This window comes from Syngnathoides biaculeatus, chromosome 2 (assembly GCF_019802595.1).
Source record: "Syngnathoides biaculeatus isolate LvHL_M chromosome 2, ASM1980259v1, whole genome shotgun sequence".
Classification (NCBI taxonomy): Eukaryota; Metazoa; Chordata; class Actinopteri; order Syngnathiformes; family Syngnathidae; genus Syngnathoides; species Syngnathoides biaculeatus.
The window spans coordinates 2,597,423-2,622,465 of record NC_084641.1 but is presented as its reverse complement, the minus strand read 5'-3'; the positions used below and the strand labels follow the sequence as shown (position 1 = coordinate 2,622,465).

The following is a 25,043-nucleotide window of genomic DNA, read 5'->3' as shown; positions in this document are numbered from 1 at the left end:
GGGGAGCCGTGAGCTTGCTCCCCGGGGAACGAGCTCCAGGGCTCGGTCAGGGAGCTCACTGCTCACGGCTGAGCCATTCACAGCTGTGTATGGAAGTATTCCTTCGTCTTCCCAATCAACCGAGCGGCGGAGCAGCTCATGGCTGTGCTGCTCATGGCTGTGCTTCTCACGACTGTGTATGGAACTATTCCTCCGTCTTCCCGATCAAGCGATACTGCTATTTCTTCATCAGATGAGGATAAATCAGAGAAATCACCAGTAAATGGTGTCCCATGTAATCAACCCTTTGTTGCGGCACGGTACTCGTCACATCCGTGCTCGCAGGTCATGTGACTCGCGAAAATGGCAGCTCCACTGAAAATTCAGAATTGTCGATAAAAATCTTCTCAAAACAGTATTAAATGAGAGAGAATTTAACATCACATTGTCAAAATAGCGTACATATTATGTGACCTATCGGATAGATTCTTAATGAAAACCTGTGGAGTTCCCCTTTATTAAAAAGAAGAACCCTCTCTCTCCACAAAGGCTGTCATTCTTGTTGAAAACTTCGGTACTCATATTTTTTTCATTGAGCGACCTTTGTCAAAAGCGTTTCCATAATTAGTTGTTCCGACACGATCGGCGTTAGACCCTTCTGCACCTCTGGAGATCGACTATGCCACAAAAATTACAGCAACCCACTAGCCCAAACGTCTCTACGTCATTTGCGTTGCCTCCCACACCTAACTACGGCAACCCGACTGGGACAAACCTTCTCTGCACGACAGAAATCACATGTACAATTAATCATTATGAGGGCTCCGCAAGTCATATACAAAAGACCCAGGTATGGCTCGCAAGCCATAGGTTCCTGACCCCTGTCTTAGATGAACGGATAATTATGCATACACCACACATTTTCCTCGAAGTACTAACAATGACATGTGAGAGGCAACAAAGAAGAAGAAAGAGTAGTAATATAGAAGCCAGGTCAATGGTTACAGCTAATACACTATATATTGATCAGTTTCACAAAAAGTCTGCGGCTCAGCCGAATTTGCTGTCGATCTGAAATTGTGAACAAGTTTAACATTTACGTTTGGAGACCCCAACTGTTTTCTGAGCAGATGGGGGGTGGGGACAATCACACAGGATAATCACACAGGATCAGAGACATGCGATATTCTGGCCATTCCTAACGTTGAGTGGAATAGAGGAAAAGTACTCACACTTGCCCCAAATATATACCTCGTGCACCTACGACAAAAAAAAAAATCACATGACTTTTGTTTACCTCGCCATATTGCTGGTCAAGCTAAGCATTGCTCACTACTAAGTCGATTGGAGAAAACACTGAAATATGTCTTGTAGCACGACACCCAGAGTCTTGTCCGATACCTTCAGACATTTAGAAGGTGAAAATAAACGACGGTACGTGGAAGAATTAGATAAACTCGGCATAGAGGACCTGTATTTAATGCCAAAATCGATGTTTTCGCCGATAAGAAATTGGACTGTTAATTTGCTTCCACTTGTCTTGCACAACTGGATATACACATGGATCTGGTGAGTAAGTCGCCGAGATTTACACGGAAAAGTTTGAAAGCGTATAAAAGTCTGGATGCATACGAATACTTTGTTGCTGGATCTGTTCTCATCAGGAATAAATCCCACATAGTGACGGTTTTGATGGCTTGTGAACGCGGAAATGTGATGGGCGACACGTGAACCTTTGCCGGAATCTATCGATCTTTTCAGCTAGTCTTCAATACAAATACTAATATTTAAATAAATGACCTCTGGTTTTACACAAACTCGCATTCATTAACTATGACTGAAAAAAAAAGAAGAGGACACATTCGTCTCCATGGAACGTATATGGAAGCGATTGCGGTTACACTTAAGCTCCGTAAACCTCTGCGACAGACAAGTTTTTTTTTTTAAACACGCATTGTTCTCAAATGAGCCAATTTGGAATTATAAATAGTTTTTGGTAATTTGAGACTGAGAAGAATAATTCCTACCTGAAATGAAAAGATCGCTACACAGGCGTGTGTGTATTTTGGTTGGGCACCATCCATCATGTTTAATTGCCGAAATCCATCAATATTTTCTGGTCTTTTCAGATGGTATTCCATAGAATGATCTCTTTGAATATCTGTCTCGTCTCTTGTGACAATCAACACCACAACAGGTCTCGAGTATAGTAAATATTCTCCTCAGGTTCAATGTCTCCAACAATTTCGAGCAGCTCTGCTTGACCGCTAATATGGCGCCGTGGGATGGTGACGTCACGTGCAGAAGCTCTTTTGGTTTATATTCAAGGTGGCTTCAGTCCAAAATCTAGATTTTACTACCACAAATGACCACATGATGGTAGCAAAGTTTCCCTCAAGCAACAGTTACCCTGAAGGGCCGTCCAACAAAATGTTTTCATTCAAGCATAAAGGACTGACCTTTTACAGCGCAGGGCAAAAGGTCATTTGGCGTTGCCTAATAAAACAAAGAGGTTGAAATTAAACTTTCCAATTTACACGGGGTGCATTTACCAGTCTTATGCTGTGTCTATTGAGAGTAATTATGTGTAAAGGTCGCCATAGTGAAAGTGGAAATAGAACTTACCGCAACATTTTATAAGACACTTAAGACACAGTTTAACAGGGTGGGCGGTCGCTGCAAAACCATATAAAAAAATGCACCCATTTTTTCAAACGCAAACCCAAGAAGGGGAAAGTGTATTATTTCTGTTTTCTGGCTATACATGATGGAAGCAATATGAGCACTTAGTTTGTATTTCACACCTTTCCCCGGGGAAAAGTTTCGCAGGTTCCTTCCTCATTCCTTTGCCCCTCCCTCAGACACTCAGCCACAAATTCCCTTTTCCTGAACTCAGCTGAAGCGGCAACAGGAGAAGCACCTCCCTTCCCTCGCAGCAGATTTTCAAAAGAGGAAGTTGCCGCAACAGTACTACTCGGCTGATTATTCAGAATCGGACTTTCAGCTGTCTTTGAAACGGAGAAGAACTGCAGGTATGGAACGCTTCACCTTGTAATGCTTATTTCCTCATCTCACCGTATTTGCTTGCAAAGGCATGACGGGCAAACGCCCTTTTTGGTTCAAGTTGGGCCAGCAGCCATACGAAAAAGCCTTGTTAGACTTCACATTACAGGTGCTGGCTTGGTTTAGGATGTACTGTATACTTAAAAAGTAACAAAACAGGAGAGCTGAAGTTCAGAATCGGTCCCAGGCAGCCACATCTTGAATATATGTGGGAGAGACAGCCAGTGTTTATGCTCACTGGTAACTTTTACCTTGTTGTTATCCCTCACACTAAACCTGTGACTTATGTCCCAACCCATTTCTGGAGTGACGTTGGTTCAACAGTCATAAGATAAAAATCTAGTCTTTGAACTCCCATTTATGGTGGTTTGCAAGTGCAAAACAAAACGAGTAAAAAAAAAAAAAAGTGAGACTTTGTTGAGGAGCAAAGTAGGAAGACATCAAAGGCTAAACGACAAAATATAATATTTTTGTAACAGGAGAGAATATATGAAACTTTTTAAACTTTTGTTCCATTTTATTTTATTTGCAGTTCAAATTCATCAAAGTTTGTGACGTTTAAGTTTTAAATGCTATTATAAAAATAGTAAACACTTTTTGACTGTTTTTTTTAATTAATGTTTTATTTATTTATGCTCATATTTACCATCCTGGGTTTCTTAGTATCAGTACTACATTTGAGAGTAATTTTCTAGAATTTCAATGTCACAAAAATTTAAAAAATTATATCCGATGATATTAATGTCATTTAATGAAAAGAATGAACTATGTACTTAATTCACAAATATAAGGCCACACAAACACAGAACTGCAATTAAAGTTAGATTAATATTTTGACATTTAACATTTTAGTTAAGGTTAAGAGGTTAGTTAAGAGCAGGAATTTGTGAAATACAACATTGCCATCAACCATAATGACAACAGAATGACATCATTTTAAATCGAATCCAAATGATGCAGAATAATAGAGATCCCCTCAATTGTAGTCAGCCTGCTGGACAATGATGCAGACCGAACAATAGAGTGACGAAATGAGATGGGATGGATATATTCCCTAGGAAGGAGCGCGGATGTGGAAAGACAAGAAGTGAAAGTCATTGCGCCTTGAGAGCAAAATACAGGCAGGACGCCAAGCTACTTCACATCTCATATTATAAGTTTTATTTTTTTAAAACCATTTTCCACCCAAGCCGTTAGTGGAGCTCTTTTGGCCCATCGATCTTGCGTGAGAACCACCGCCAACTGGCAGCAGTGAAATTATAAGAACTAGACTCAGCCAGACAAAAGTTATGTGTAGTAACATGGAATACAAAAGTCTCCCATTACATTTGTTTTTCTCTTGTCCACAGTCTTTCCTACAGTTGTGCCCATTTTTGTAAGCTAAATGAAAAAGCACTAAACAAACTTTCTGTGTTCGTGCATGCATTTGTTGGAGAAGGATGAATTTAGGAGGAGGAAACCAGTGCGGGCGTTGTAAGAGGACCGTTTACTTTGCAGAGGAGGTACTCTGTGACAGTCAGAGGTTCCACAAGTCCTGCTTTGTGTGCTGTGAGTTAACTGCTTACTAACTACTGCTCCTGACAATTGAAGTGGGAAGATTTTAGGACACGTGCTGTACATATGGTGAAAATTCAATCTGTAAACTCGAAGACTCGAGCTATTTATACACTGTGCTCCTGTTCTACTATAAACACTTCTGAGTTTTCATACGCATTGCATACGATTAGTTTTAATTGCATTTGTTCCATTTAAATTCGGCCGTCTAGGTTTCCCATCTACAGTGTGGTAATTGCTGTGCAACTATTGAAAATGTGATTGCTTTACATTTCCAATTCAAATCCTGTTTTCTGTGGCAATTCAAATCATGGTGGCACATATTTACTTCCATACTCCGCTTTTGAATTGGAACTGAAAGAAACTGATTGGAATTTAAAAATTGGCACGGGTATGCCACCTCATTTCCATCCTTTCAGAAGTTATCTCACTGGGCATAACACAGACAAGACCTTGAACTGGTCAGCTTAATGTTACCACAGCAATTGCATGGAAACATCATTGGGCCCCTCAAATCATGTTGACTAATCTTTGCACCAAATGTTTGACTCCCTAGTTACAAGTGAAAGAATTTTCCCGATGCGGTTCACACAGACAGAAATGCGATGACGTTATTTGTGCTTTTTTGTCAGACTATTACATTCCTCCCTTGGAATTTAAATGAAAACAAATAACTGTACCATAAAAGGAATATAGAGTCCACACAAATGACCTCAAAGCTCACATGCACCTTCAAATGTAAGATTTTTATTTTGTTGTTGTTGTCTGCATCTGTTTAGTGGTGTGTGGGAAGCGCTTGGACAGTACAACTGTTGCCGTACATCTGGATGAACTCTACTGCAAGGCATGTTACAGCAAGAAGTACGGGCCGAAGGGTTACGGTTACGGTGTTGGAGCCGGCACCCTGAACATGGACAAAGGAGAAGGTCAGGGTATCACCCACCAAGAGTGAGTCCTACCCCACAAGCTGTACAATTCTCATATCTGTTCAGGCCTTACAGTCACATGTTACGCCCTTTTTCCCCACTCAGACCTGCACCTCATCGCCCCACCGCCAACCCGAACGCATCCAAGTTAGCTCAGAAATTTGGAGGGTCTGAGAAGTGCCCTCGTTGCGGCAAGGCCGTCTACGCTGCGGAGAAAGTGATCGGAGCTGGCAGTGTAAGAAAAAGTACACGTAGTGTGCTTGCAATAAAAAAAAAACAAAAAAAAAACACTGTAATAATTTGACCTTCTATTTAATTGCAGTCATGGCACAAGACTGGCTGTTTCCGCTGCGCCTCATGCGGTAAGGGCCTTGAGTCCACCACACTTGCTGACAAGGACGGAGAAATATACTGCAAAGGTAACAGCAAGATTATATATATAAAACCCTTTCTTAAAATCTGTTGGGGATATTATTGAACATTCTAGTGTCACACGCATTCAAAACTTGGCATCATAGAAGTTATGCAAGGTCGCAAAGCAGAAATGTTATGAACATAAAGAGGCAGCAGAGGGCGCCATATCTGAAGCGGACCTACTCTCCGGCAAGAAAATCACAGAATTCATTCAATTCACTCTGTCAACTACTGTACTGTATATCTTGTTGCACACATACGACCAAACTCGCGTAGTATCGAGAACAATTTCGTGAGGATGTCAATCAATTCATATGAAACTTACATGTGACTGGGAAAAGTTTTTGTTTATCCATCCATCCATTATCTACCGCTTTTCCAGGTCGGGTCGCGCCGGGAGTAGTTTCAGCAGGGATACCCAGACTTCACTTCCCCCAGCCACTTCTTCCAGCTCTGGAAGCTCTCGATCCTGAGGCGTTCCCAAGCCAGCCGAGAGACATAGTCTCTTCAGCATGTCCTTGGTCGTACTCGGGGTCTCTTTCCGGTGGAACATGTCCGGAACACCTCACCAGGGAGGCGTCCGGGAGGCATCCGAATCAGATGCCCCAGCCAGCTCATCTGGCTCCTCTTAATGCGGAAGAGCAGCGAATCAACACTGAGCCCCTCCCGGATGACCAAGCTTCTCACCCTATCTCTAAGGGAGAACCCTGGGGAGGAAATTCATTTTGGCCGCTTGTATCCGGGATCTTGTTCTTTCGGTCACAACCCACTGCTCATGCCCATAGTTGAAGACAGGAACGTAGTTCGACTGGTAAATTGGAAGCTTCGCCTTTCGACTTAGCCACCAAGAAGTTTTTTTAACCACCTCAGTGACCTCAACCCCAGAGATAGAAAAGCCCGCCTCAGAGCACCAAGACTCAGCTTCCTCGTGGGAAGGTGTGTTGTTGGAATTGAGTAGGTCTTCGAAGTATTCTCCACACCGACTCACAACATCCCGAGTTGAGGTCCCCACTGTACACAGTGTTGACAGTGCACTGCTTCCCCCTCCTGAGACGCCGGACGGTGGACCAGAATTTCCTCGAAGCCGTCTTGAAGTCGTTCTCCGTGGCCTCACCGAACTCCTCCCATGCCCAGGTTTTTTCCTCAGCGACCACCGACGCTGCATTCCGCTTGGCCAGCCGATACCTATCAGCTGCCTCGGGAGTCCCACAGGCCAGAAATGACCGATAGGACTCCTTCTTCAGCTTGACAGCATCCCTCACTGTTGGTGTCCACCAACGTGTTCGTGGGTTGCCGCTACGACAGGCACCGACCACCTTACGGCAACATCTCCGGTCGGCTACCTCAGTAATGGAGGAGCGGAACATCATCCACACGGACTCAATTTCCCCCACCTCCTCCGGGACGTGAGCGAAGTTCTTTTGGAGGTCGAAGTTGAAATTCCTTCGGACAGGGGAATCTGACAGCCGTTCCCAGCAGACCATACCATACCAGACAATACATTTGGGCCTGTCACGTCGGACTGGCATCTTTCCCCACCATTGGAGCCAACTGATCAGTTGACAGCTCCGCCCCTCTCTTCACCCTAGTGTCCAAGACATGCAGTCACAAGTCCGATGACACGACCACAAAGTCGATCATCGGACTGCGACCTAGGGTGTCCTGGTGCCAGGTAGACATGTGAACACCCTTATACCTGAACATTGTGTTCGTTATGGACACTCCGTGATGAGAACAGAAGTCCAGTAACAGAACACCACTCGAGTTCTAATCGGGGGTCATTCTTCCCAATCACGCCCTCCCAGGTCTCACTGTCATTGCCCACGTGGGCATTGAAGTCCCCCGGCAGAATGATGGAGTTGCCAGAGGGGGCGTTCTCCAGCACTCCCTCTTAGGACTCCAAAAAGGATGGGTAGTCTGGACTGCTGCTTGGTGCATAAGCACAAACAGTTGGGACCTATCCCCCTACCTGCAGGCGGAAAGAGGGTACCCTCTCATCCACCGGGTTAAATCCAAATGTACAGGCCCCGAGCCGGGGGGCAATAAGTATACTCAGCTCGGCATCTCTCCCTGTGGGCAACTCCAGAGTAGAACAGAGTCCATCCCCTCTTAACAGGAGTGGTGCCAGAGCCCAAGTGGTGCATAGAGGCGAGTCCGACTATATCTAGTCGGAACTTTTCGGCATCACGGACCAACTCGGGCTCCTTCCCTGCCAAAGAGGTGACATTCCATGTCCATGGATTCATAGCTAGGCAACAGATCGCCAAGGTCCCCATCTTTGGCCACCGCCCAACTCATGTCGCACCCGACCCCTTTAGCCCCTATCACAGGTGGTGAAAGCATGGGAAGGGGGAAAAATGTTCCCTTGTCGGGCTGTGTCTGGACGAGCCCCAAGGGTGTGGGGCCCGGCCACCAGGCGCTCTCCTTCGAGCCCCACCTCCAGGCCTGGCTCCAGAGGGGGGCCCCGATGACCCGTGTCCGAGCAAGGGAAACCAAGATCCAATTTTTGTCCTCATCATTACTTTGTCTGGTCCCTCACCTATGACCTGTTTGTCATGGGTTACCCTACCAGGGGCATGAAGCCCCACTCAACTTAGCTCCTAGGACAATCAGGACACACAAACTCCTCCACCACAATAAGGTGACGGGTCGTTTATCTAAATGAATGAAAAAGGAACTTAGTCATGTATACTTTTTCAATAACAATTTTAAAATTTAGTATTTTATAGCCATACAGCTGAGAAATTTCAAGAATCGCTGAAGACTGGTGCTATCATGTGAAGATAGAAAAATGCAATTCATCAGTCGTAATGAACAAAGATTGTACTGGAACTTCTAAAATGTACTGTGTTCTCATTCCTCCTAATGTGTCACTGTAAGGAATAATGTTTAAAAAAAAAAAACCTTAGTTTTCTCACATGAAGTTACTCAAATAGGTAGATTAGAGTATATCGTCCCATTGTTTAAAATATGTTGTTTCTGGTGCTATTGTGGTGTTCTACAGGGTGTTATGCAAAAAACTTTGGTCCAAAGGGGTATGGATACGGTGGTGGGGCCGGAGCGCTGCCACTCACTCAGTAGACGCAACCACCCAAAGACGAACGGCATCAGATTGACGACACTGACCCAGAAATGGACAGCCACAACATTAGGCACACCTACGCTAAATAATCTAATGAGATCATCTACAAGAAAACGATTAAAATGATACCTACGTCCATGTGTTTCAGCAAGGTGGCATGCGTCCCCCCCCCCCATAATACTAAATACCCAGTAAAATATATCTTTTCAAAAGAATACAAAAAATAATGCAAGTCTTGTACGAGATCTCGTGCGATTGCGCAGGTGTACCAAACGCTGTGGGGACTGAATAATAAACCACATTAAATTGCAAAATGTACATTTAGATTAGCTGTTTTATGACCACATCAAACCAAGGTCATTAGACTTTCATAAAAAATAATTCGAGGCACTTAATTGTCATACCAGCACACATTTACAAATAAAATGGCACAAAATTGAATCCAGGGTTATTATTTTCTCACATCCTGTAATATAAAATATGTGCACACATCAAAGCTGTTACAATATTTATACAGTATATATGGAATATGTGAATAGCTATTTCTGTTCTACTAACATGTTTGAAGTGTATAATGTGTGCGTACACCAACACTGTTCAAAGACGGTTACACCATCAATAGCACATTTTTGTACATTAAAATCGTTTCTCAAATTAACATCGATACTCTTTGATACTGCAATTAGCAAATTCCATGAATCGTCCAGTATTATAAAAGAGTGTCTGACCACTACCTTTACATACTTCTAAATTTAAAATGAATACCTATATTTCTCTGTCTTGTATTCTTTGTGAAGCAATAATTTGAAATGTCTTTTTTTAACATGTTCCATGCACATTACCTAACTTTTGACAAAGTATTGAATTATCGGTACCGATAATCCTATCTTAAATCTTTCAACCACATCTTTTACATCAAGGAGTACTAAAAGTGTATTCAAGTTTGAAGACGTGACACCCATTCATTTGAAACATTCCTCCTCTCAAAGTGCTGGGCTGACACGGTCACAATGGCAAGACTGCATTCTAGTCTTTGAGAGTCTCGGGCTGGATCCACCCGTGAATGTAACGCGTCACCGGCCTGGAAGGCATTTCAAGGATGTCAAACATGCGGGGCAATTCCACGGCATCATTCCGCAATGCAGGCACACACTTTCCTTGCAACCAAGAAGGCGGGGATGACAATGAAAAACGTGATCCTGTGTGCTTTTACATCAGTCAGCTGCCTCGCATTCATTTTAAGAACAAAAAAATCTTAATTCCTGTCATGATTTGTGTTTTTGTTTTGATGACGTTTGTTATGTTTTTCTGTGTCCCTTTTCCATGTCTTGCCATGACCCTTAATTGTTGTTTTTGTCTTTGGAAATAATAATAATAAAAATTCCTGCCTCTGTGCTTGGGTCCACCTTTTGTTGAGTGAAGCAGAACTCACTTGACACATTTCCTTGAGACAAGATTTTTTAATGACTGCTCCTTGTTTTCGGGGGTATCAGTGAATCAGGAGGACAATCCAAAATCTGCCTAACCTATTTTTCCATCAAAATTTAAGGAGATCGGTGGACTGAACAAAACCTCGTTCATTTTTGCAGAAGAGTCACTGTTTATTATATGATAAGAATGGTCTGTTGCAGTTTTATAACGGAACCAGTTGCTTCTTAGTGTCATCTTCTATCAACCAGTAAGAAAATATTGTGTTCTAGAAAGCTGGGAAGATGGACAATCAAGACATCTGACAAGGAACTCTTCCATGTCTTTCCCATGTTGCTTTCTACTGCCACAATTAAAACTGTCAGAATATATAGACTATAAAATATGTATTCATGTACATGGTGTATGTGATTATGTGGATTTAATGTGTGTAAGCATAGATGTACAGTATATGTTAACACTTCTAAGTGCAATGATCAAGTTGACCACATAATGTACAGTACTTCTACTACATGCATTAGTTTGTATTAGAGCAGTGGTCTCAAACTCAATTCACCTTTGGGGCCGCTGTGGGCACATTCTAGCTGATGCTGGGCTACAGCCTCGGAGCACATGCACGCAATTTAAATGAGAAATTTAAAACAACGTCTTTAATTTTTTGGTGTGTGCACAAAATAAGATAAGCAAGGAAGCTGGTGTAAACAAGTTGTGTGCAAAACTACTCATGAAAGTCTGCATGGCAACACCACTGTAACATTTCAATTAAAAATGTTTCTCTACTTGTATCAAGGCTGGTGACTGTCACACCCCTGCGAGCCACAACCCTACCGTTATTGGTAGGTTCGTCAGCTCTCCACACAATACTGTAAAAGTGCCATTTGTATAAATCTTCAGGGCTGCACATTTAACTTTCATCATAAGGTGGAGGCCACAAAATATCATCTTGGGGGCCGCAATTGGCCCGCGGGCCGCCGTTTGAGATCACTGTATTAGGGCATGAGTACAAAAAAACTGATTAAAAAATGTCTCTCCAAAACATCAGGGATTTTTGAGTGCTTTTGCCACTTTAGGCGTTGACCGAGCTGTCTCAAGAAATGTTGGGAAGATCATCTAGTTTTGTCACAGGAAAATGTTATCGGAGCTCAACGTTGGAAAAGCTGGGCCGACCTTAATTGACCCCTCCGTACAGGGCACTTAACCACACCTCCTGAAGTGACGTCACGCCATCTGCGCTAACCTAAGACAAACAGTAAAAATGGCAAATACAATACAATACATTCTTAACTGAGAGAGACTCCATGCTTCTGATTACTTTCAATCGTTCACACGTAGCGGTGTTTTGCTAGCGTAGAACGTCTCATTCATTTATACGAGACGTGGATTAAAGCAAGTTTCTTTCGGCTTGTCCCTTTCGGGGTCGCCACAGCGTGTCATCTCAGATGAACGCATATATATGTTTGGCACAATTTTTACGCCGGATACCCTTCCTGACGCAACCCTTCTCAGGGAATGGAGGCCCCAGTGGGATACGAACCCACAACCCCTGGTTTACCAAACCAGTGCGTGGATTAAAACTCAAATTTAGGGCATATCTTTGTGCAAACACAGTCTGGTTAAGCTTCGCTCGCGAGCCAGCAAGAAAGCGACACGTTTGTGCAGTCCGATCATTGCTAAATATCGCTCAACAAAGAATAAGTGTGTCAATCGTTCACACGTAGCGGTGTTTTGCTAGCATAGAACGTCTCATTAATTTATACGAGATGTGGAATAAAAATCAAATTTAGGGCATATCTTCGTGCAAACACAGTCTGGTTAAGCTTCGCTCGCGAGCCAGCAAGAAAGCGACACGTTTGTGCAGTCCGATCATCGCTAAATATCGCTCAACAAAGAATAAGTGTGTCAATCGTTCACACGTAGCGGTGTTATGCTAGCGGAGAACGTCTCATTCATTTATACGAGACGTGTATTAAAAATCAAATTTAGGGCATATCTTTGTGCAAACATATGTGTTCCGGTTGATATTAGATGGATTTAGTTGATGATGCAGTGTTCCACAAAGTTTGATCCATCCGAGGCATTTTTCGTACTGGGTCTTCGGTTTTGGAAAGGGTACGAATCGAACTCCACCAACTAGCCTTTCAGGATACCTGTCGTCACTATTACAAAGTCCGTGACTACACCTCTTAACCATATTTTTTGTTAAATAACCCAAATACGCGATAAAACGCTAACTTAACCTATATTGGACCATGCAATGTTGTCTGAAAGAAAAAGGCCGGGAGCAAAAACGGGCTTTGGTTTATGCAGAACTCTGGCCTCTGATTGGTCAGTGACGCGGATTGCGCAATATCCACGGAGGGGTCAATTGACTTTGGTTTCGGTCACGGGCAGCGCGTGACGTAGCGTGTGAAGACTTTGTTGGGAAGTCACGACCAAGAAGAGGGCGTGCCCCCCACGCACATGCGAGCAGGTGTGCGGGGGTGGGCGGGAGAACTCGCTTTTTCCACGCCGGGCATGTCCCAACACGTCCACTGAGCGAGCGCGCGGCGCGCTAGCGACGCCAGACACGCCGGCGGTTCCACGCGGGATGCGGATGTGAGCGTCCTTCTGGCGTCCGAGCTTTCCGTCGATGTCTGTCCCGGTCCCAGTGAGGCGAGACGGGCTGCTGGAGAAGCGCAGCGGCGGCCTCCTGCAGCTGTGGAAGAAGAAGCGCTGCGTGCTGACCGACGACGGGCTCCGGCTGAGCGGCTGCGCGGGTCCCGCCGCAACCCGCGCTGCGTCGCCCTGCGCCGCCTGGACATCCGGCGCCAGAGCCAAGGAGCTGCCCTTCGAGTGCATGGCGACCGTGGACTGCGTGGAGTATAAGCGGGACCTGGTCTACTTCACCGTGGTCATGGCCAGCGGCGAGGAGATCGACTTCCGCTGTCCGCAGGACGGCACGGCGTGGAACGCGGAGATCGCCCTGGCCCTGGTCCGTTACAAGAACCTCCAAGCCGTGCGGACGGGGAAGAAGAGGCGCATTTCCGGTGCGCACCTGCACGCCGGTACAGAGGACGACCACGAGCTGTGAGTGCATCTTCAGGAGAGCTACGTTACAGGCAGGCGCACTTGGCCCCCAAAATCTTACTCAAAGTACTGATTCACCTTGTTTACTTTGGCTTAGAAAATGACCCTAATAAGTAGCCACAAAAGTACGTAGTCATTACATTTTTATTATTATTGTTATTTATTTTATTTTTTTACTGACAATGTTGTATTTTCCTCACTTGGCAAAGTGGACAAAATAAGTCTGCTTCCCTGTCATCGTGGTGCCAAGCAATCCCATTGACCACCGAAAACAAATCGATCGTAGTTTCAGTGCAATTCTACCACTTCATCTCAACAGCGGCTAACTCAACTTGCCCTGAGGGAGCCTGCGCACCCCAATGGTACTCTCACTACACTTTGAGTATCACTGCTATATAGCAACTATACATATATCTGTTTGTGCCTCGGCAGTTGGAAAACACGTTTACTTGTTTTTTCAATGTTTACATTTTCCTTTTTAGTTGTATGCAATGTACTCAGATTTTCACTAGTTCCAGCAGGGCTCTGTATATTCCCCGCTACCTTTACGCAATATACAAAATCATCGTGATCCTTATTTCTTCATTTTCTCACAAATTTACTGTTTCCTTTTGAAATCTTGGCCTGTATTGTCTGCCTACTATTGTGTTTTATGCATGTTTACATGTATATGAATCAATATGTTGTTTACTCGAATGTTCTTTGAAAGCACCAGACAATTTCCACTCAGCCAGGCTGAAGCCGAGATTTAAACCTCAAATCATAGAAGTGGGAAGCAATTGTGCTCACCACTAACCCATTGCGCTGCCATCCAATTTGTAAATCAATACAGAAGGTAAATGGTCCATTGTTGTACATGATGAACCAGGGGGGCAAAGACGAGGATCTCGATCAATCAGAAAAAGTACAAAATTGCCCTTGTTTGTATGAAAACATAATTGGTCAGCTCAAAAGAGCCAGGAAGCGTCTTCAAGCAACTCAAATTCAGACCAGTCGTCATTAATTCAAAGCGCTGAGAACACACCGGATGAACAAAAGTCCTTCAGCGGGTCATAAGATGTTCAGCCTCTTAGATAATAGGTTTCATTTCCCTGTTGAATCAGGTGCTCGTCATGACTTAAAAAGGACAGAATGAAAACATCCAGGTTGTTTCCGATGAGGTGGCGCACAACACCGATGTTTTTAAACAGGTAACTCCTGCTGTGGGAGGAGTCTTCCCGGCAGGAGCAAAAGGCAGACTCCAAGCCTTTATTCAGTTGCAATTTAAGACCGGAAAAATAATAACATGGGCCGGCCTCTCCTTCAGTCGACTGCCAAGTATTTTGAAGCTCACACTTGTTTCCAGGAGACTTTACTTTGACATTTGAACGTTATCTGGAAGCCAACGTGACTGTAATTGTGCCTTCATTTAAATTGTCAACGAAGTCTTGGTCCAACCTTTGCGCCACCAGAGGCAAATTACATTACAGCTTTCCAAATTGGAGCTATCCAATATAAAGACAGGAAAATGAAATGTGTGAACTCTTGGGCCAGACGTGACAACAAGCGTTATTTACTAAAAAATCTCGCACGTCTGCGACGGGAGCATTTAAGTCTGATCTATGACTCACAGCGCAAGAATCTGCGGCGGCGCTCCTTAAGCCATCCCAGTAGCCCAGTTCCCAAATTAGTTTAGACGCCGTGGCAACAGTGTTGTGTAGCTACTGTAACATGCCATAGATACATTATTGGTAAGCATGTGCTCATTTTTTTGTTTTTTGTGTTACAGCATCTCTACATCCTGGGATTGACCAATAAGAAGGCCTCTTCAGGCTTTTCAAAATGACTGGATAAAGAGGTGGAAGTGTTGGAGACATTTTTTTCTCTTTTTTTCAGTAGCAGATATTCTTATTGAGCTCCTACATGAACTTTTTCATGCTGGCATGCGGAGTCCATCTAACACTTCTATAGATGGATTTTTTTTTTTTGTTACCAACGATGTGGATAGATAACCCTGTGTTATCAAGACAGCGACGCTTGGATTCTTTCACCCAGTGTGCCTTGATATTTCACAAAGATCCTCGACTAAAGTCACTTTATGTCTTAAGTCTTCGCTTCTGATGGGGGAAAACGAAGTTTGACTGACATTTGAAATTCCCGCATTACCGACTGATAAGATTTTTGCATGTGTATGAAGGTTAACATGGAAAAAAAAACAATTTTACTCTTATTGATTGTATAATTTCTATTTAATAAAATTATGTATGGTATAAATAAGTCATTATGAACAGTGAACTCCATTTCTTGTAACCAACCACATGTATAAGGTACATGGATTCATGCTGCATTCAGGACAGACTGCACACAGACTGCATTCAGGAGACCAGAGAACTGAATGCCTTGAAGGCGCCAAACTCAGCAGTTTCACCATCAGCTGGTTATTAGCCAACCCGAGCGGATGTCATTCATTCAAGCATGTTTTGCGAGTCATCAAATCAACAGTCCGTTTGTTGTTGTGCAGCTGAGTACAAGTCAGAGTTGGGGGTGGGGGGGCTTTATTGTGTCACGGACGTCTTTCATTACACTGTGGAAAACCCCAAAGCTGTTGCCACACCTCATGAGTCAGCAAGGAAGCAGCAACCAGACACCCAGCGATGGAGCCAGGCACGTACTTGAATGGATGAAGAGTTTTTAAAGTGACACGCTTTGTTCAGTGTAATTAAAATCCAAGCTGTGAGCCATTCAAAGTTTATCAGAATTTTTTTATACGCTACATTGGCTTTGAATTAAGCTGGCGCCACATGCGAAGGCCCAGTGGAATCACATTTAATAAGTGAAGCTTCATACTTGTAGTCTGAAACATCAAACAAGAATTGTTTTTTTTTTTAGCCAGAGACCGTCCTGTTTTTTGGCTGGATGACCACTAGAGGCCTCCTATTTCCACTTATGCATCTGCTTGATATTTTTTAGTTCCCACAGGGCAACGTTTCACACAACTACTTCAAACTGATTTTGAACGAGATCGGATTCAACATGCTATGGGACAAATGTCATTAGCTAATCCAGGTGTTTCCAAATTACGTCTTGGTGGCCAATCGCAGCTTGCCGCTCCTTTTAGTTTTTTGTTTTTGCGGCCCACGACATACAGTGAAAATAACATTTGACATGGGTCTGCAATGCTGAGTGGATGTTGAAAAAGTGGGGAGGTTTGCAACATACAGTATCCCCCATAGTTATGTTGCCCCTGGCAATCATCTTTTCTAGATATGCAAATAAAACATTTACATCTAAAATCATGAACAAATTACTACTCATCTTCCTTCCAGATACAGTAATTAACTTTCTGAATGAAAAATGGTTTGCTCCACTCTGCTCCATGTCAAGCAAGGTGTTCTTTGTAAACATCATATTCGTGATTCTCCTGTTAAAACTGCTTTATAAATGGTCAGTTTCCTGTGAATTCCCTCTTTTTTTTTTGTTTCAGAATGCAGAGAGCAGCTCAAGGCAGGGGCAGATCTATTTTAGTGGGATACAGGTCCAAGCTACAAACTCACAAAAATCCTGAAGAATCCCAAATCATGGATTTATCTTAACCCTTTGAACAGAAAGCGGTGACCTAGTAGTAAAACCAATAAATACCTGTAGTTGCTTGATGGATAGCACATTTCATAGAATTTTAAGAACTTTAAAATGTTCACGTGTGCTGCGGTAAATGATCTAATTTCATTTCATTGTGTCAAAAACCATATATTTTCAACAATTAGTTTCTTTGTTCATCTACCTACATGTGTAACATATCAGACAGAACAATGAAATGCTCTTATACTAGACGGCCGCTGGAAGTACACAATTAACCTGCTATCCACTTTGACATACAGTGACCTGAGATTTTTTTTTTTTGGCGATACAAGCTGTCACTTTTTTTGTTTGAGCATACAAGTGCGCTTCAGACTCCCACCGCAAGATGGCGGCCGCTCACTACAAAACATCCAAGCACCATCAATTCACATTGGTTTCCTTGCAGTCGAAAGAAATTACCGTTGGGTGGCAGTTATGCACCCTTAAGCTATCACATGTTTTTGCTGTATTGGTGTATTAAAAAACTACCATTAAATGCAAGTTTTCGGTTTTGTGATGGCTGGAACGCATATATTGCATTTTTATTCCTTTCAATAGAAAAAGATGTCAAATTACGACCCTCATTAATAAGTGAATCCGCACTTAGATCATAATGAGGACAAGCAGAAGAGCTCTTCCAACAGGTTTTCCCTCTCACATTAAGACGTTTTAGGACCGTCTTCGACAATCTCTCGTCAGTAAAACTCACAAGACATCACATCACTGCCGGTTGTCCGAGAGCCGGACCTCTTCCCTGTTCGATTAAGATGGATCTGTGAGAAAGAAGTGGGGTGAGGGAGCAGAGGAAGAGTAGGGAGTGAGATAAATGGGGTGGGGGGGCGGGACTAATAATACCCTCCACTAACAAAACAGAAAGAGAAGTGAGATAATGGGAGGTGCAGTTAAATAGAGGGCCACCCACTTGCTGTGCTCATCTCTGATCTTGTCTGTCGTTCGGGGCTCGCATCTTCTTTGCCTCTTCTGTCACCGGTAAGATCCTTTAACGATGTGATTGTATACTAAGACGACTAAGTTTTCTTTCAGCTTTAAGGCGGCATGCAATATTTTCAATTGTACCTGACTGGGATATAAACCGATATTGTTCATTTATTTAACAGCTAAAACGTACACATAGTTGTAATTATAGTATTGGTACTAAAATGGTCACCCATAAATGTTATTTCCTCAATTGTATCCTTGGAAAATCATCTGGTTTACTGGGCAAAACCTGCAAGCTGATGTGACCTTTGTCATGTGACCCACTGAACCTTTGGTTGCTTTTTTTTTTTTTCGTATTACTTTGCAATGTTGGCTGCACCTCAGAGGTTTTCAAGCATCTTATGAGTTACTGAAGGTAAATCCCTGGACCAGGCTTCTCTGCTTCATGGCCAAATGGCCTTCCACAGCTGTCTATCAGATGTCCCTGGGTCTATTTGGGGAGACAGGCCATTGGGATTCCTCTGTGCAAGATAATCCCGTGGAGAAAGACAGGGACAGGGGACAGAACTGGACGAGGCGCAGTTATCCGTTTGGAATGTTCCTAATGCGGCAGAGCAGTAGGCTGATGCGCGTCAGGGTGTGGCGTGCATCAGTGATGTGACCCTGGGCGGAGCGAGACGGATGGCCAATGGGTGAAATCATATCAGGCAGAGGCCGAACCATGTACACTAAATAAATTGTGCATTGACTGGTGGACAGTGGGGGGAAATGAACAGAGCACGGAGGGAGATATGAGATTTAAAATCGGGTCAAAACTACAAACAACAGCATTTACAACTGGTGAGATCCAAGAATCGAACGGAGTTGCATGAAAAACTTCTTTTTCTAGTTGCTTGCATTTCTTGTGAAGGCTCAGCACACCACTGGTAAAAAAAAAAATACAGTTCATATTTGAAGAGCTCTTTTACACAATAGTATTTAACAATTTAATGACATGACAAATTTTACAAAACGAAATTTTATCCCGTTCCAGCAATTGATCGGCATTTTGAGAAAGTTTGACAAAATATAATCACAATCGATCAAGATTGTTTCTTTTCATGTTATTATTCACCTGTTCAATATTGCTTTTAATTACATTTGAACAAACGGCACTGCAACCTTTGCCTTATTATTATTATTATTATTAAAACCTCTCCGCTAATGTTGACAACTATTAGCTTAGCTTAACCTCCTAATTTGAATCATGAGTATGTGCCAGTATACTTGACAGCTTGTTAGTGCACTGTCGTTTTTGACAAATATATTTAGCAATTGTCCTTGCAAGAAGAAAGTTGAATGTTGCTTTCCTGGCCCATACAAAGAGAACGTTACCCAGCAGGATGGTGAAATTGTGCATAAGTGACCTGGTGATGGATGCATTTTGAGCAAACATGATGTGACACGGCAACTGCCGATGAATGTTTTGCAAATGTCTAATCTCTGCTCTCTCTCCTCCAATCAGATTCCGTCGTCAGGATGCCGGAGCATTTGTGAGTTATGAGAATGTCTTCTTATTATAGACTATTCACTCGCATGCATACTCGTGCATACAGTTAAGCTCAAAATGATGAACAGCCAATAAAGTGGATTTTTATACGATGAATGTTTATCTTCTACCTAGAAATGACAGAAGAAAGTGTCAAAACAAGATATTCTTGCGGTATTCTAATAGAAGTGGGTGGTTAACATGTTTTATTAACACATTAAGAAGCTTGGATATGCCTCAACTGCCGAACAACATATCAATACCTGATCTGGACATAATTGTGATAAATTGACCCAAAAATCCATAGCATAAACATTCTTCTAAAGTATTGATTTACAAAATGTCCAAGTCCATTGCTACCTTCTAGCGTCATATGCAGCACATAACTCACTTAAACTATACATTTAGCCAGGTACTAAGAGTATCACGACTGCAACATTTGATAACTTCAAATGCGTTATCAACAAACATTTTCTCTTCTCTACCGCGTCTGTCTCTTCCAGGCCCGAGGTAAGATCTGACTTACTGGAACAACATTTCAGGCAATCGACTCGACATAATCAACAAAACCAAATTAGCAGTCACATCATGTCATGTTCTTCATTCAGAGAAAACCGAAGATTTCAGCTTCAAGGAAGCTCATGCTCAAGGTGGGATAAAAAATTTTGGCCACAGGTGGGCAGCAGATATCGTGTTTTGTGAGTCAGGGTGTTCTCTCTTTTTCTTGATATGTTCTTCAGAGCCTGATGGTGGCAAAGGCCAAGGAGGAACTAGAGCAAGAGATCCTCGATAAAGAGAGGGAGAAACATAGATACCTGGCCGAGAGAGCTCCATCCCTCAACATCAGCCACATGAGTGTGGCGCAGTTACAGGTTTGGTGCACGTGGATACTACTAGCACGAATGTTCCCTTCATTAACACCTCAGTCATTCAAAATCAAGAGAACTGCTATTATTCCACTTCAGGCAACAGCCAAAAGGCTGAAAAGCATCCATGATAGCATTTCATTTGTATGCGTGTTTTCAACATGTAGGATCTGTGCAGAGAGCTCCACGCCAAAATCGATGCGGTCGATGAGGAGCGCTACGACATCGAGGCCAAAGTCATGCTCAACACACGTGAGGTGCGTCCACTCCCCACGTCAGGAAAACTCAAGTTGTCACATTGCTAACGGGAAGGGCCTGTCCTTCTCTCATCCTGCTGTAGATTAAAGATCTGAGCATTAAGGTGTTGGACCTGAGGGGGAAATTCAAGAGGCCAGCCCTGCGGCGTGTTCGCGTGTCCGCCGACGCCATCCTGCGCTCGCTGCTGGGCTCCAAGCATAAAGTCTCCATGGACCTCCGAGCCAACCTCAAGTCGGTCAAGAAAGAGGACACGGAGAAGGTGCACCTCAAGTCCCTGCCAAGTGACGGGAATCTGCCAAATTTGAGTGAACCAAGCTTCAAAATCGTGAAAAATCCTTTAAAACTCCCAAATGCTGTGGGCGTGTCAGCTGAAGGACACGACCCACTCAACTGTCAATTAAATATACCTTCTAAGGCCTGGGAAAAAATATGCCACTTCATTTGGCAACATTCTTATGCTTACAAATGTCTACATATTTGAGCTGTGAAAATACAGTACCGTACATCGAGCTTGAAGCTCCCGTGGCGGGAATACATCCCAGCGGCTCGTCACTTTTCAGCGTTTTTCACCGCAACAACGAGGCGCTCTAAAGCAGCCAAGCTATCGCTAAGTTATTTCCCCTTTCTCTGTGGTGTGACGTGCAGAAACTAAAGATCAACAACGAGGCACTCAGATGCGACAACGCTAGCAGACTATCTGAAGAAAAGCTGCATTTACAGGATGCAGGCATATCTAGATGGCTAGCTACCTGCACGTCAAAATTGTGCCGGATAACTGCTGATGCACATGGAGGTGTTCAATTTCTTCCACAGCGAGAAAGGGGTGATTCCTGCCGGTGCTCAAGTGAGTCACCAGGCCCAGTTTTATTCACGCCACAAAAAATCTGGAATAGTGAAATGGTGAAAAACTTTAATGCTATAGCTCTACAATTGAGCACTACACTGTTTCTAAGTCTTTGAAAGTTTTCAGTAATAACCTTCAAATGTGTAAAATATTCTCACAATTGACTTCACAGTGTTTAAAAACAAAGCACATACACAGCCAGACAAGTAAGCGAATATGTGGGCGCTAATGATGCCCTGCATGGAGACGTGCATGCCAACGTGTTCACGTGTATGAGAAAGGCGTAGTCACGAAGCAGTTGGTCGCCGAGCTGCTGGGAAGCGGAACCCAAGACAATGACACCATTGTAAGCAGAGGGGAAGCCTTCGGGCTTTCTGTTCGGCGTGTCTGCGTGTGCGTGTGAGCTTTAGATAAGCCATGTGTTAGAAACACTTCGACTGTACCCGACAAAGAAACCTATTAATCGTTTGTGTTTTGCAGAAGAGGCCAGTGGAGGACAGCGACTGGAGGAAAAATGTGGAGGCCATGTCAGGCATGGAGGGAAGAAAGAAGATGTTCGACGCTGCCAAAGGTTCCTCCCAGTGAACCCCCACGTCGGGTTTTTCCACAAATGACTTTGGTTTCTTCGGTTAATACAAGACATAACTTCTCAGCTTCATCTGATGTAATTTCATGATAAGATTATTCGACAAGTTTTGTGACTTTGGTGTTGTATATTGGAAAACTTTGGAGTGGTGATCAGTCACAGAAGTTGCATCCTAATAAAATCAATCACTTTTATTTGTGATGTTTCATCTTACCATCAAAAACAATAGTGACACACAAACTATGGTAATAGGGTTAGGTGTGATAGATCAGGTGTGTCCGACACACGGCCCGTGCATCAAAACAGGCCCACTAGTGGGTACAATCTAGCCCATAGGATGGATTTGAGAGTAAAAAATACATGACATTTTGAAGGTGGGGACTAAGGATCATTATGAGAATTATTATGAAGACTATAAATCACCCATAACATAAGTGTGAAAGTGAGAACAAATGATTGTTTCTATGTGCCCTGCGATTGGCCTGCAAGCAGTTCAGGGTATACCTCCCCTCCTGCCCAAAGATGGCTAGGATTGGATCCAGTACTCCCGCGACCATTGTGAGGATAAGCAGCACAGGAAATGGATGGATTATGCTTCTGTAAAAAAAACTGAATGGTAGTAACTTATGTCTTCATAAGTTGATTCTATTTTACAGTGCAATACTCCATTTTTCAGTTCCAAATACCAGTGAAAGTTTTGTGAAAAAGGCACACAATATACACAACAAAATAGTCAAAAAATGAGGTCATGTAAAAAAAAAATTCTCTTGATGAATTTGATTTGTTTTGCATTAAAACAAAAGACAAAAAACTTGGTGGCCTCCTGTGATATCACCAATGTTATAATAGCTTTGGATTTTTCTGTTCTTAATTACGTTGACTTTTGTTTTTCCAACTTCAGTTAGTTTAAAGAACATGTTTACGAGTTATTTTTCTTCTAACATTTGTGTTGAGCATTTACATTTTTAGAACATAATGGATGAGGGATTTAAAAAAAAGGTACAATGCATACTGTGTAGTAAAAGCTCAACATATGATACAATTTTCCCAAAATGTTTTAACCTACTCACTGATGAAAAAAACAGCCACAACTCAAATTCAGGAACTTAGTACACCAAGTGTATAGTGTAATACTGCTGTTAAGGTTGAATGCACATCGTGCATCTGGTCAAAACCTGAAGTGTTAAGCCATACACAAATGTTACAATGTGCTGCAAAAGCAAGGCAAATGTATTTATACAGTGAATTTCATACACAAGGTAACACAATGTTCTTCACATGATAAAGGACATTTAAAAACTGATTACAGCAAAATAAAAGACCACTTGGTAAAATTATTCAAAATAAACAGTGCAAGAATGAGTTTTTTTTTTTTTCAACTAAAATGCTCTAAAACAACGAGATGTGGATTTGTTTGGATAAGTTTAACCTTAACACTCTTCTGTCCAACACTGTAAACAAAAATAAATTGAAGGACTTGCATCTTGAACGCACCATATCGTCTGAAATACAACTTTAAGAAAGTGCAAATGGTCTGTCTGTCTTTGATTTAACTTTGTCTGCAGGGTGATGGGTGCAAAATTAATTTTGTTTCTCAGTCGGCTTTCTTGTGCATGTTCTGAACTTCCTCGGTGCATTTTAGATTTGTGGGTTATTTCCTGTGTGAATTATTCCACACATATCCCCTGCTTTGACAACAAGGCACTTGCTTTTACAGTACATGTGTCAGAGTCACAAAGTCACAGAAATGGCTCGGCTTTCTTCCATGTCCACATGAGCACTGGGATTTCAGAAAAGTGCTTGACGATTATTATTTTAACTGCAACTCGTAGCACACGCATTTTTTTGTTGCATTAGCACAGACCAGCCAAGCCCAAACAATACAATGCATGCCTGTGTTATCCAGGCAATTGAAGACATTCACGAAGGATCGTAGGTCACTTTACAAATAAGCAAACTTTTTTTTCACTGCAGCTTCATCTGCTGGATCTGGCCGTGTGCCATCACTATTGTTCCAATAGGTTCAAATGCTTTTGCAGATTCCTCCTAACGAATGAGTCAACCGACAAACAGGCTAGGACTCTTGGCAAACTGAACAAATGAGAGGTGTACCTTTCAAATGGCAACATAATCAGACCACAGCAAAAAAAAAAAAAAATAATAATAATCTTCCAGATACTGTAATCGACCGCGTAATTGTGCAGTTTACAATTCAGGTTCCACTTCATCTGCCGTCCATACACGTGGGAGCCATGACAGGATACCACAACACTTCATATTGCATCACGAAAAACGCGGTGAGGTGCACGAGTGGATGAAAACTGGGGCGGAGTCAGAATTAACGGCTTCAGGGATGAGTGAGGATACAGAAGAGCAAACAAGACAAGGACTCCCACACCCAACTGGACACCTACTGTTAGCTTGTCTTTTGTCATGACTCCCTCTCTATTTTAAAACAGTACTACCTGATGTACTAGTGACAAATATATTCCTTGATTCTAAATTTAATTGCTTAAAATTTTAGAATCTAGTAGGACTTGGCGTAAAAATGCTGCATTACTTGAAAAGAGTTTTTATGTATTCCATCGATCACTAGTGCATAGCCAGTCATTTCCCGCAGGCATGGAAACAGTTTTGCAGGAAAAAAAGAACAAAAAAAGTTCAAATTTGTGGGGGTTCATGTTAAAACAATCCATCCATTTTCCAAGACGCTTATCCCCACAAGGGTCGCAGGAGTGCTGGAGCTTATCCCAGCCATAAACGGAGTATTGTTTCCTGTTTCCCGTTGGACACCAGAGGGACTCGATTTATCCGACGTCAAAGCATGGCTTTGCTCTAATTCTGATATGATGACATAACATTTTGTCTTATACTGCTAAGACAATTCAGTTAAATAAAGGATGAAAGCAGTAC

At 42.8% G+C, this 25,043-nt stretch overlaps 3 protein-coding genes across 7 annotated transcripts; all 3 read left to right on the top strand.

Moving 5' to 3' along the window:
* The first annotated feature begins 2,806 nt into the window (after positions 1 to 2,806).
* Positions 2,807 to 10,413, top strand: csrp1a (cysteine and glycine-rich protein 1a). Of its 3 annotated transcripts, none has more exons than XM_061812911.1 (6): positions 2,807 to 3,011; positions 4,481 to 4,590; positions 5,376 to 5,544; positions 5,628 to 5,757; positions 5,845 to 5,941; positions 6,319 to 6,733. In XM_061812911.1, exons 2-6 carry the CDS (start codon positions 4,482 to 4,484, stop codon positions 6,723 to 6,725), a joined length of 912 nt encoding a protein of 303 aa, XP_061668895.1. In that variant the 5' UTR covers positions 2,807 to 3,011; position 4,481; the 3' UTR covers positions 6,726 to 6,733. The 3 variants fall into 3 exon arrangements, with proteins under 3 accessions (XP_061668895.1, XP_061668911.1, XP_061668902.1); XM_061812927.1 differs by lacking the exon at positions 6,319 to 6,733 and adding an exon at positions 10,008 to 10,413 and having other exon boundaries at positions 2,824 to 3,011; XM_061812918.1 differs by lacking the exon at positions 6,319 to 6,733 and adding an exon at positions 8,941 to 10,413 and having other exon boundaries at positions 2,825 to 3,011.
* Positions 10,414 to 12,808: 2,395 nt separating this feature from the next.
* On the top strand, positions 12,809 to 16,242 carry phlda3 (pleckstrin homology-like domain, family A, member 3). 2 transcript variants are annotated; one of them, XM_061807735.1, is made up of 2 exons: positions 12,809 to 13,544; positions 15,281 to 16,242. In XM_061807735.1, exon 1 carries the CDS (start codon positions 13,076 to 13,078, stop codon positions 13,514 to 13,516), a length of 441 nt encoding a protein of 146 aa, XP_061663719.1. In that variant the 5' UTR covers positions 12,809 to 13,075; the 3' UTR covers positions 13,517 to 13,544; positions 15,281 to 16,242. The 2 variants fall into 2 exon arrangements, with proteins under 2 accessions (XP_061663719.1, XP_061663714.1); XM_061807730.1 differs by having other exon boundaries at positions 12,812 to 13,512; positions 15,281 to 16,235.
* A 1,722-nt stretch (positions 16,243 to 17,964) lies between these two features.
* tnni1a (troponin I type 1a (skeletal, slow)) lies at positions 17,965 to 22,274 on the top strand. 2 transcript variants are annotated; one of them, XM_061812887.1, is made up of 7 exons: positions 17,965 to 18,099; positions 19,553 to 19,580; positions 20,080 to 20,226; positions 20,317 to 20,448; positions 20,610 to 20,699; positions 20,783 to 20,959; positions 22,025 to 22,274. In XM_061812887.1, the coding sequence occupies exons 3-7, from the start codon at positions 20,170 to 20,172 to the stop codon at positions 22,127 to 22,129; spliced, it is 561 nt and encodes a 186-aa protein (XP_061668871.1). In that variant the 5' UTR covers positions 17,965 to 18,099; positions 19,553 to 19,580; positions 20,080 to 20,169; the 3' UTR covers positions 22,130 to 22,274. The 2 variants fall into 2 exon arrangements, with proteins under 2 accessions (XP_061668871.1, XP_061668880.1); XM_061812896.1 differs by lacking the exon at positions 17,965 to 18,099 and adding an exon at positions 18,483 to 18,888.
* The last annotated feature ends 2,769 nt before the right edge of the window (positions 22,275 to 25,043 follow it).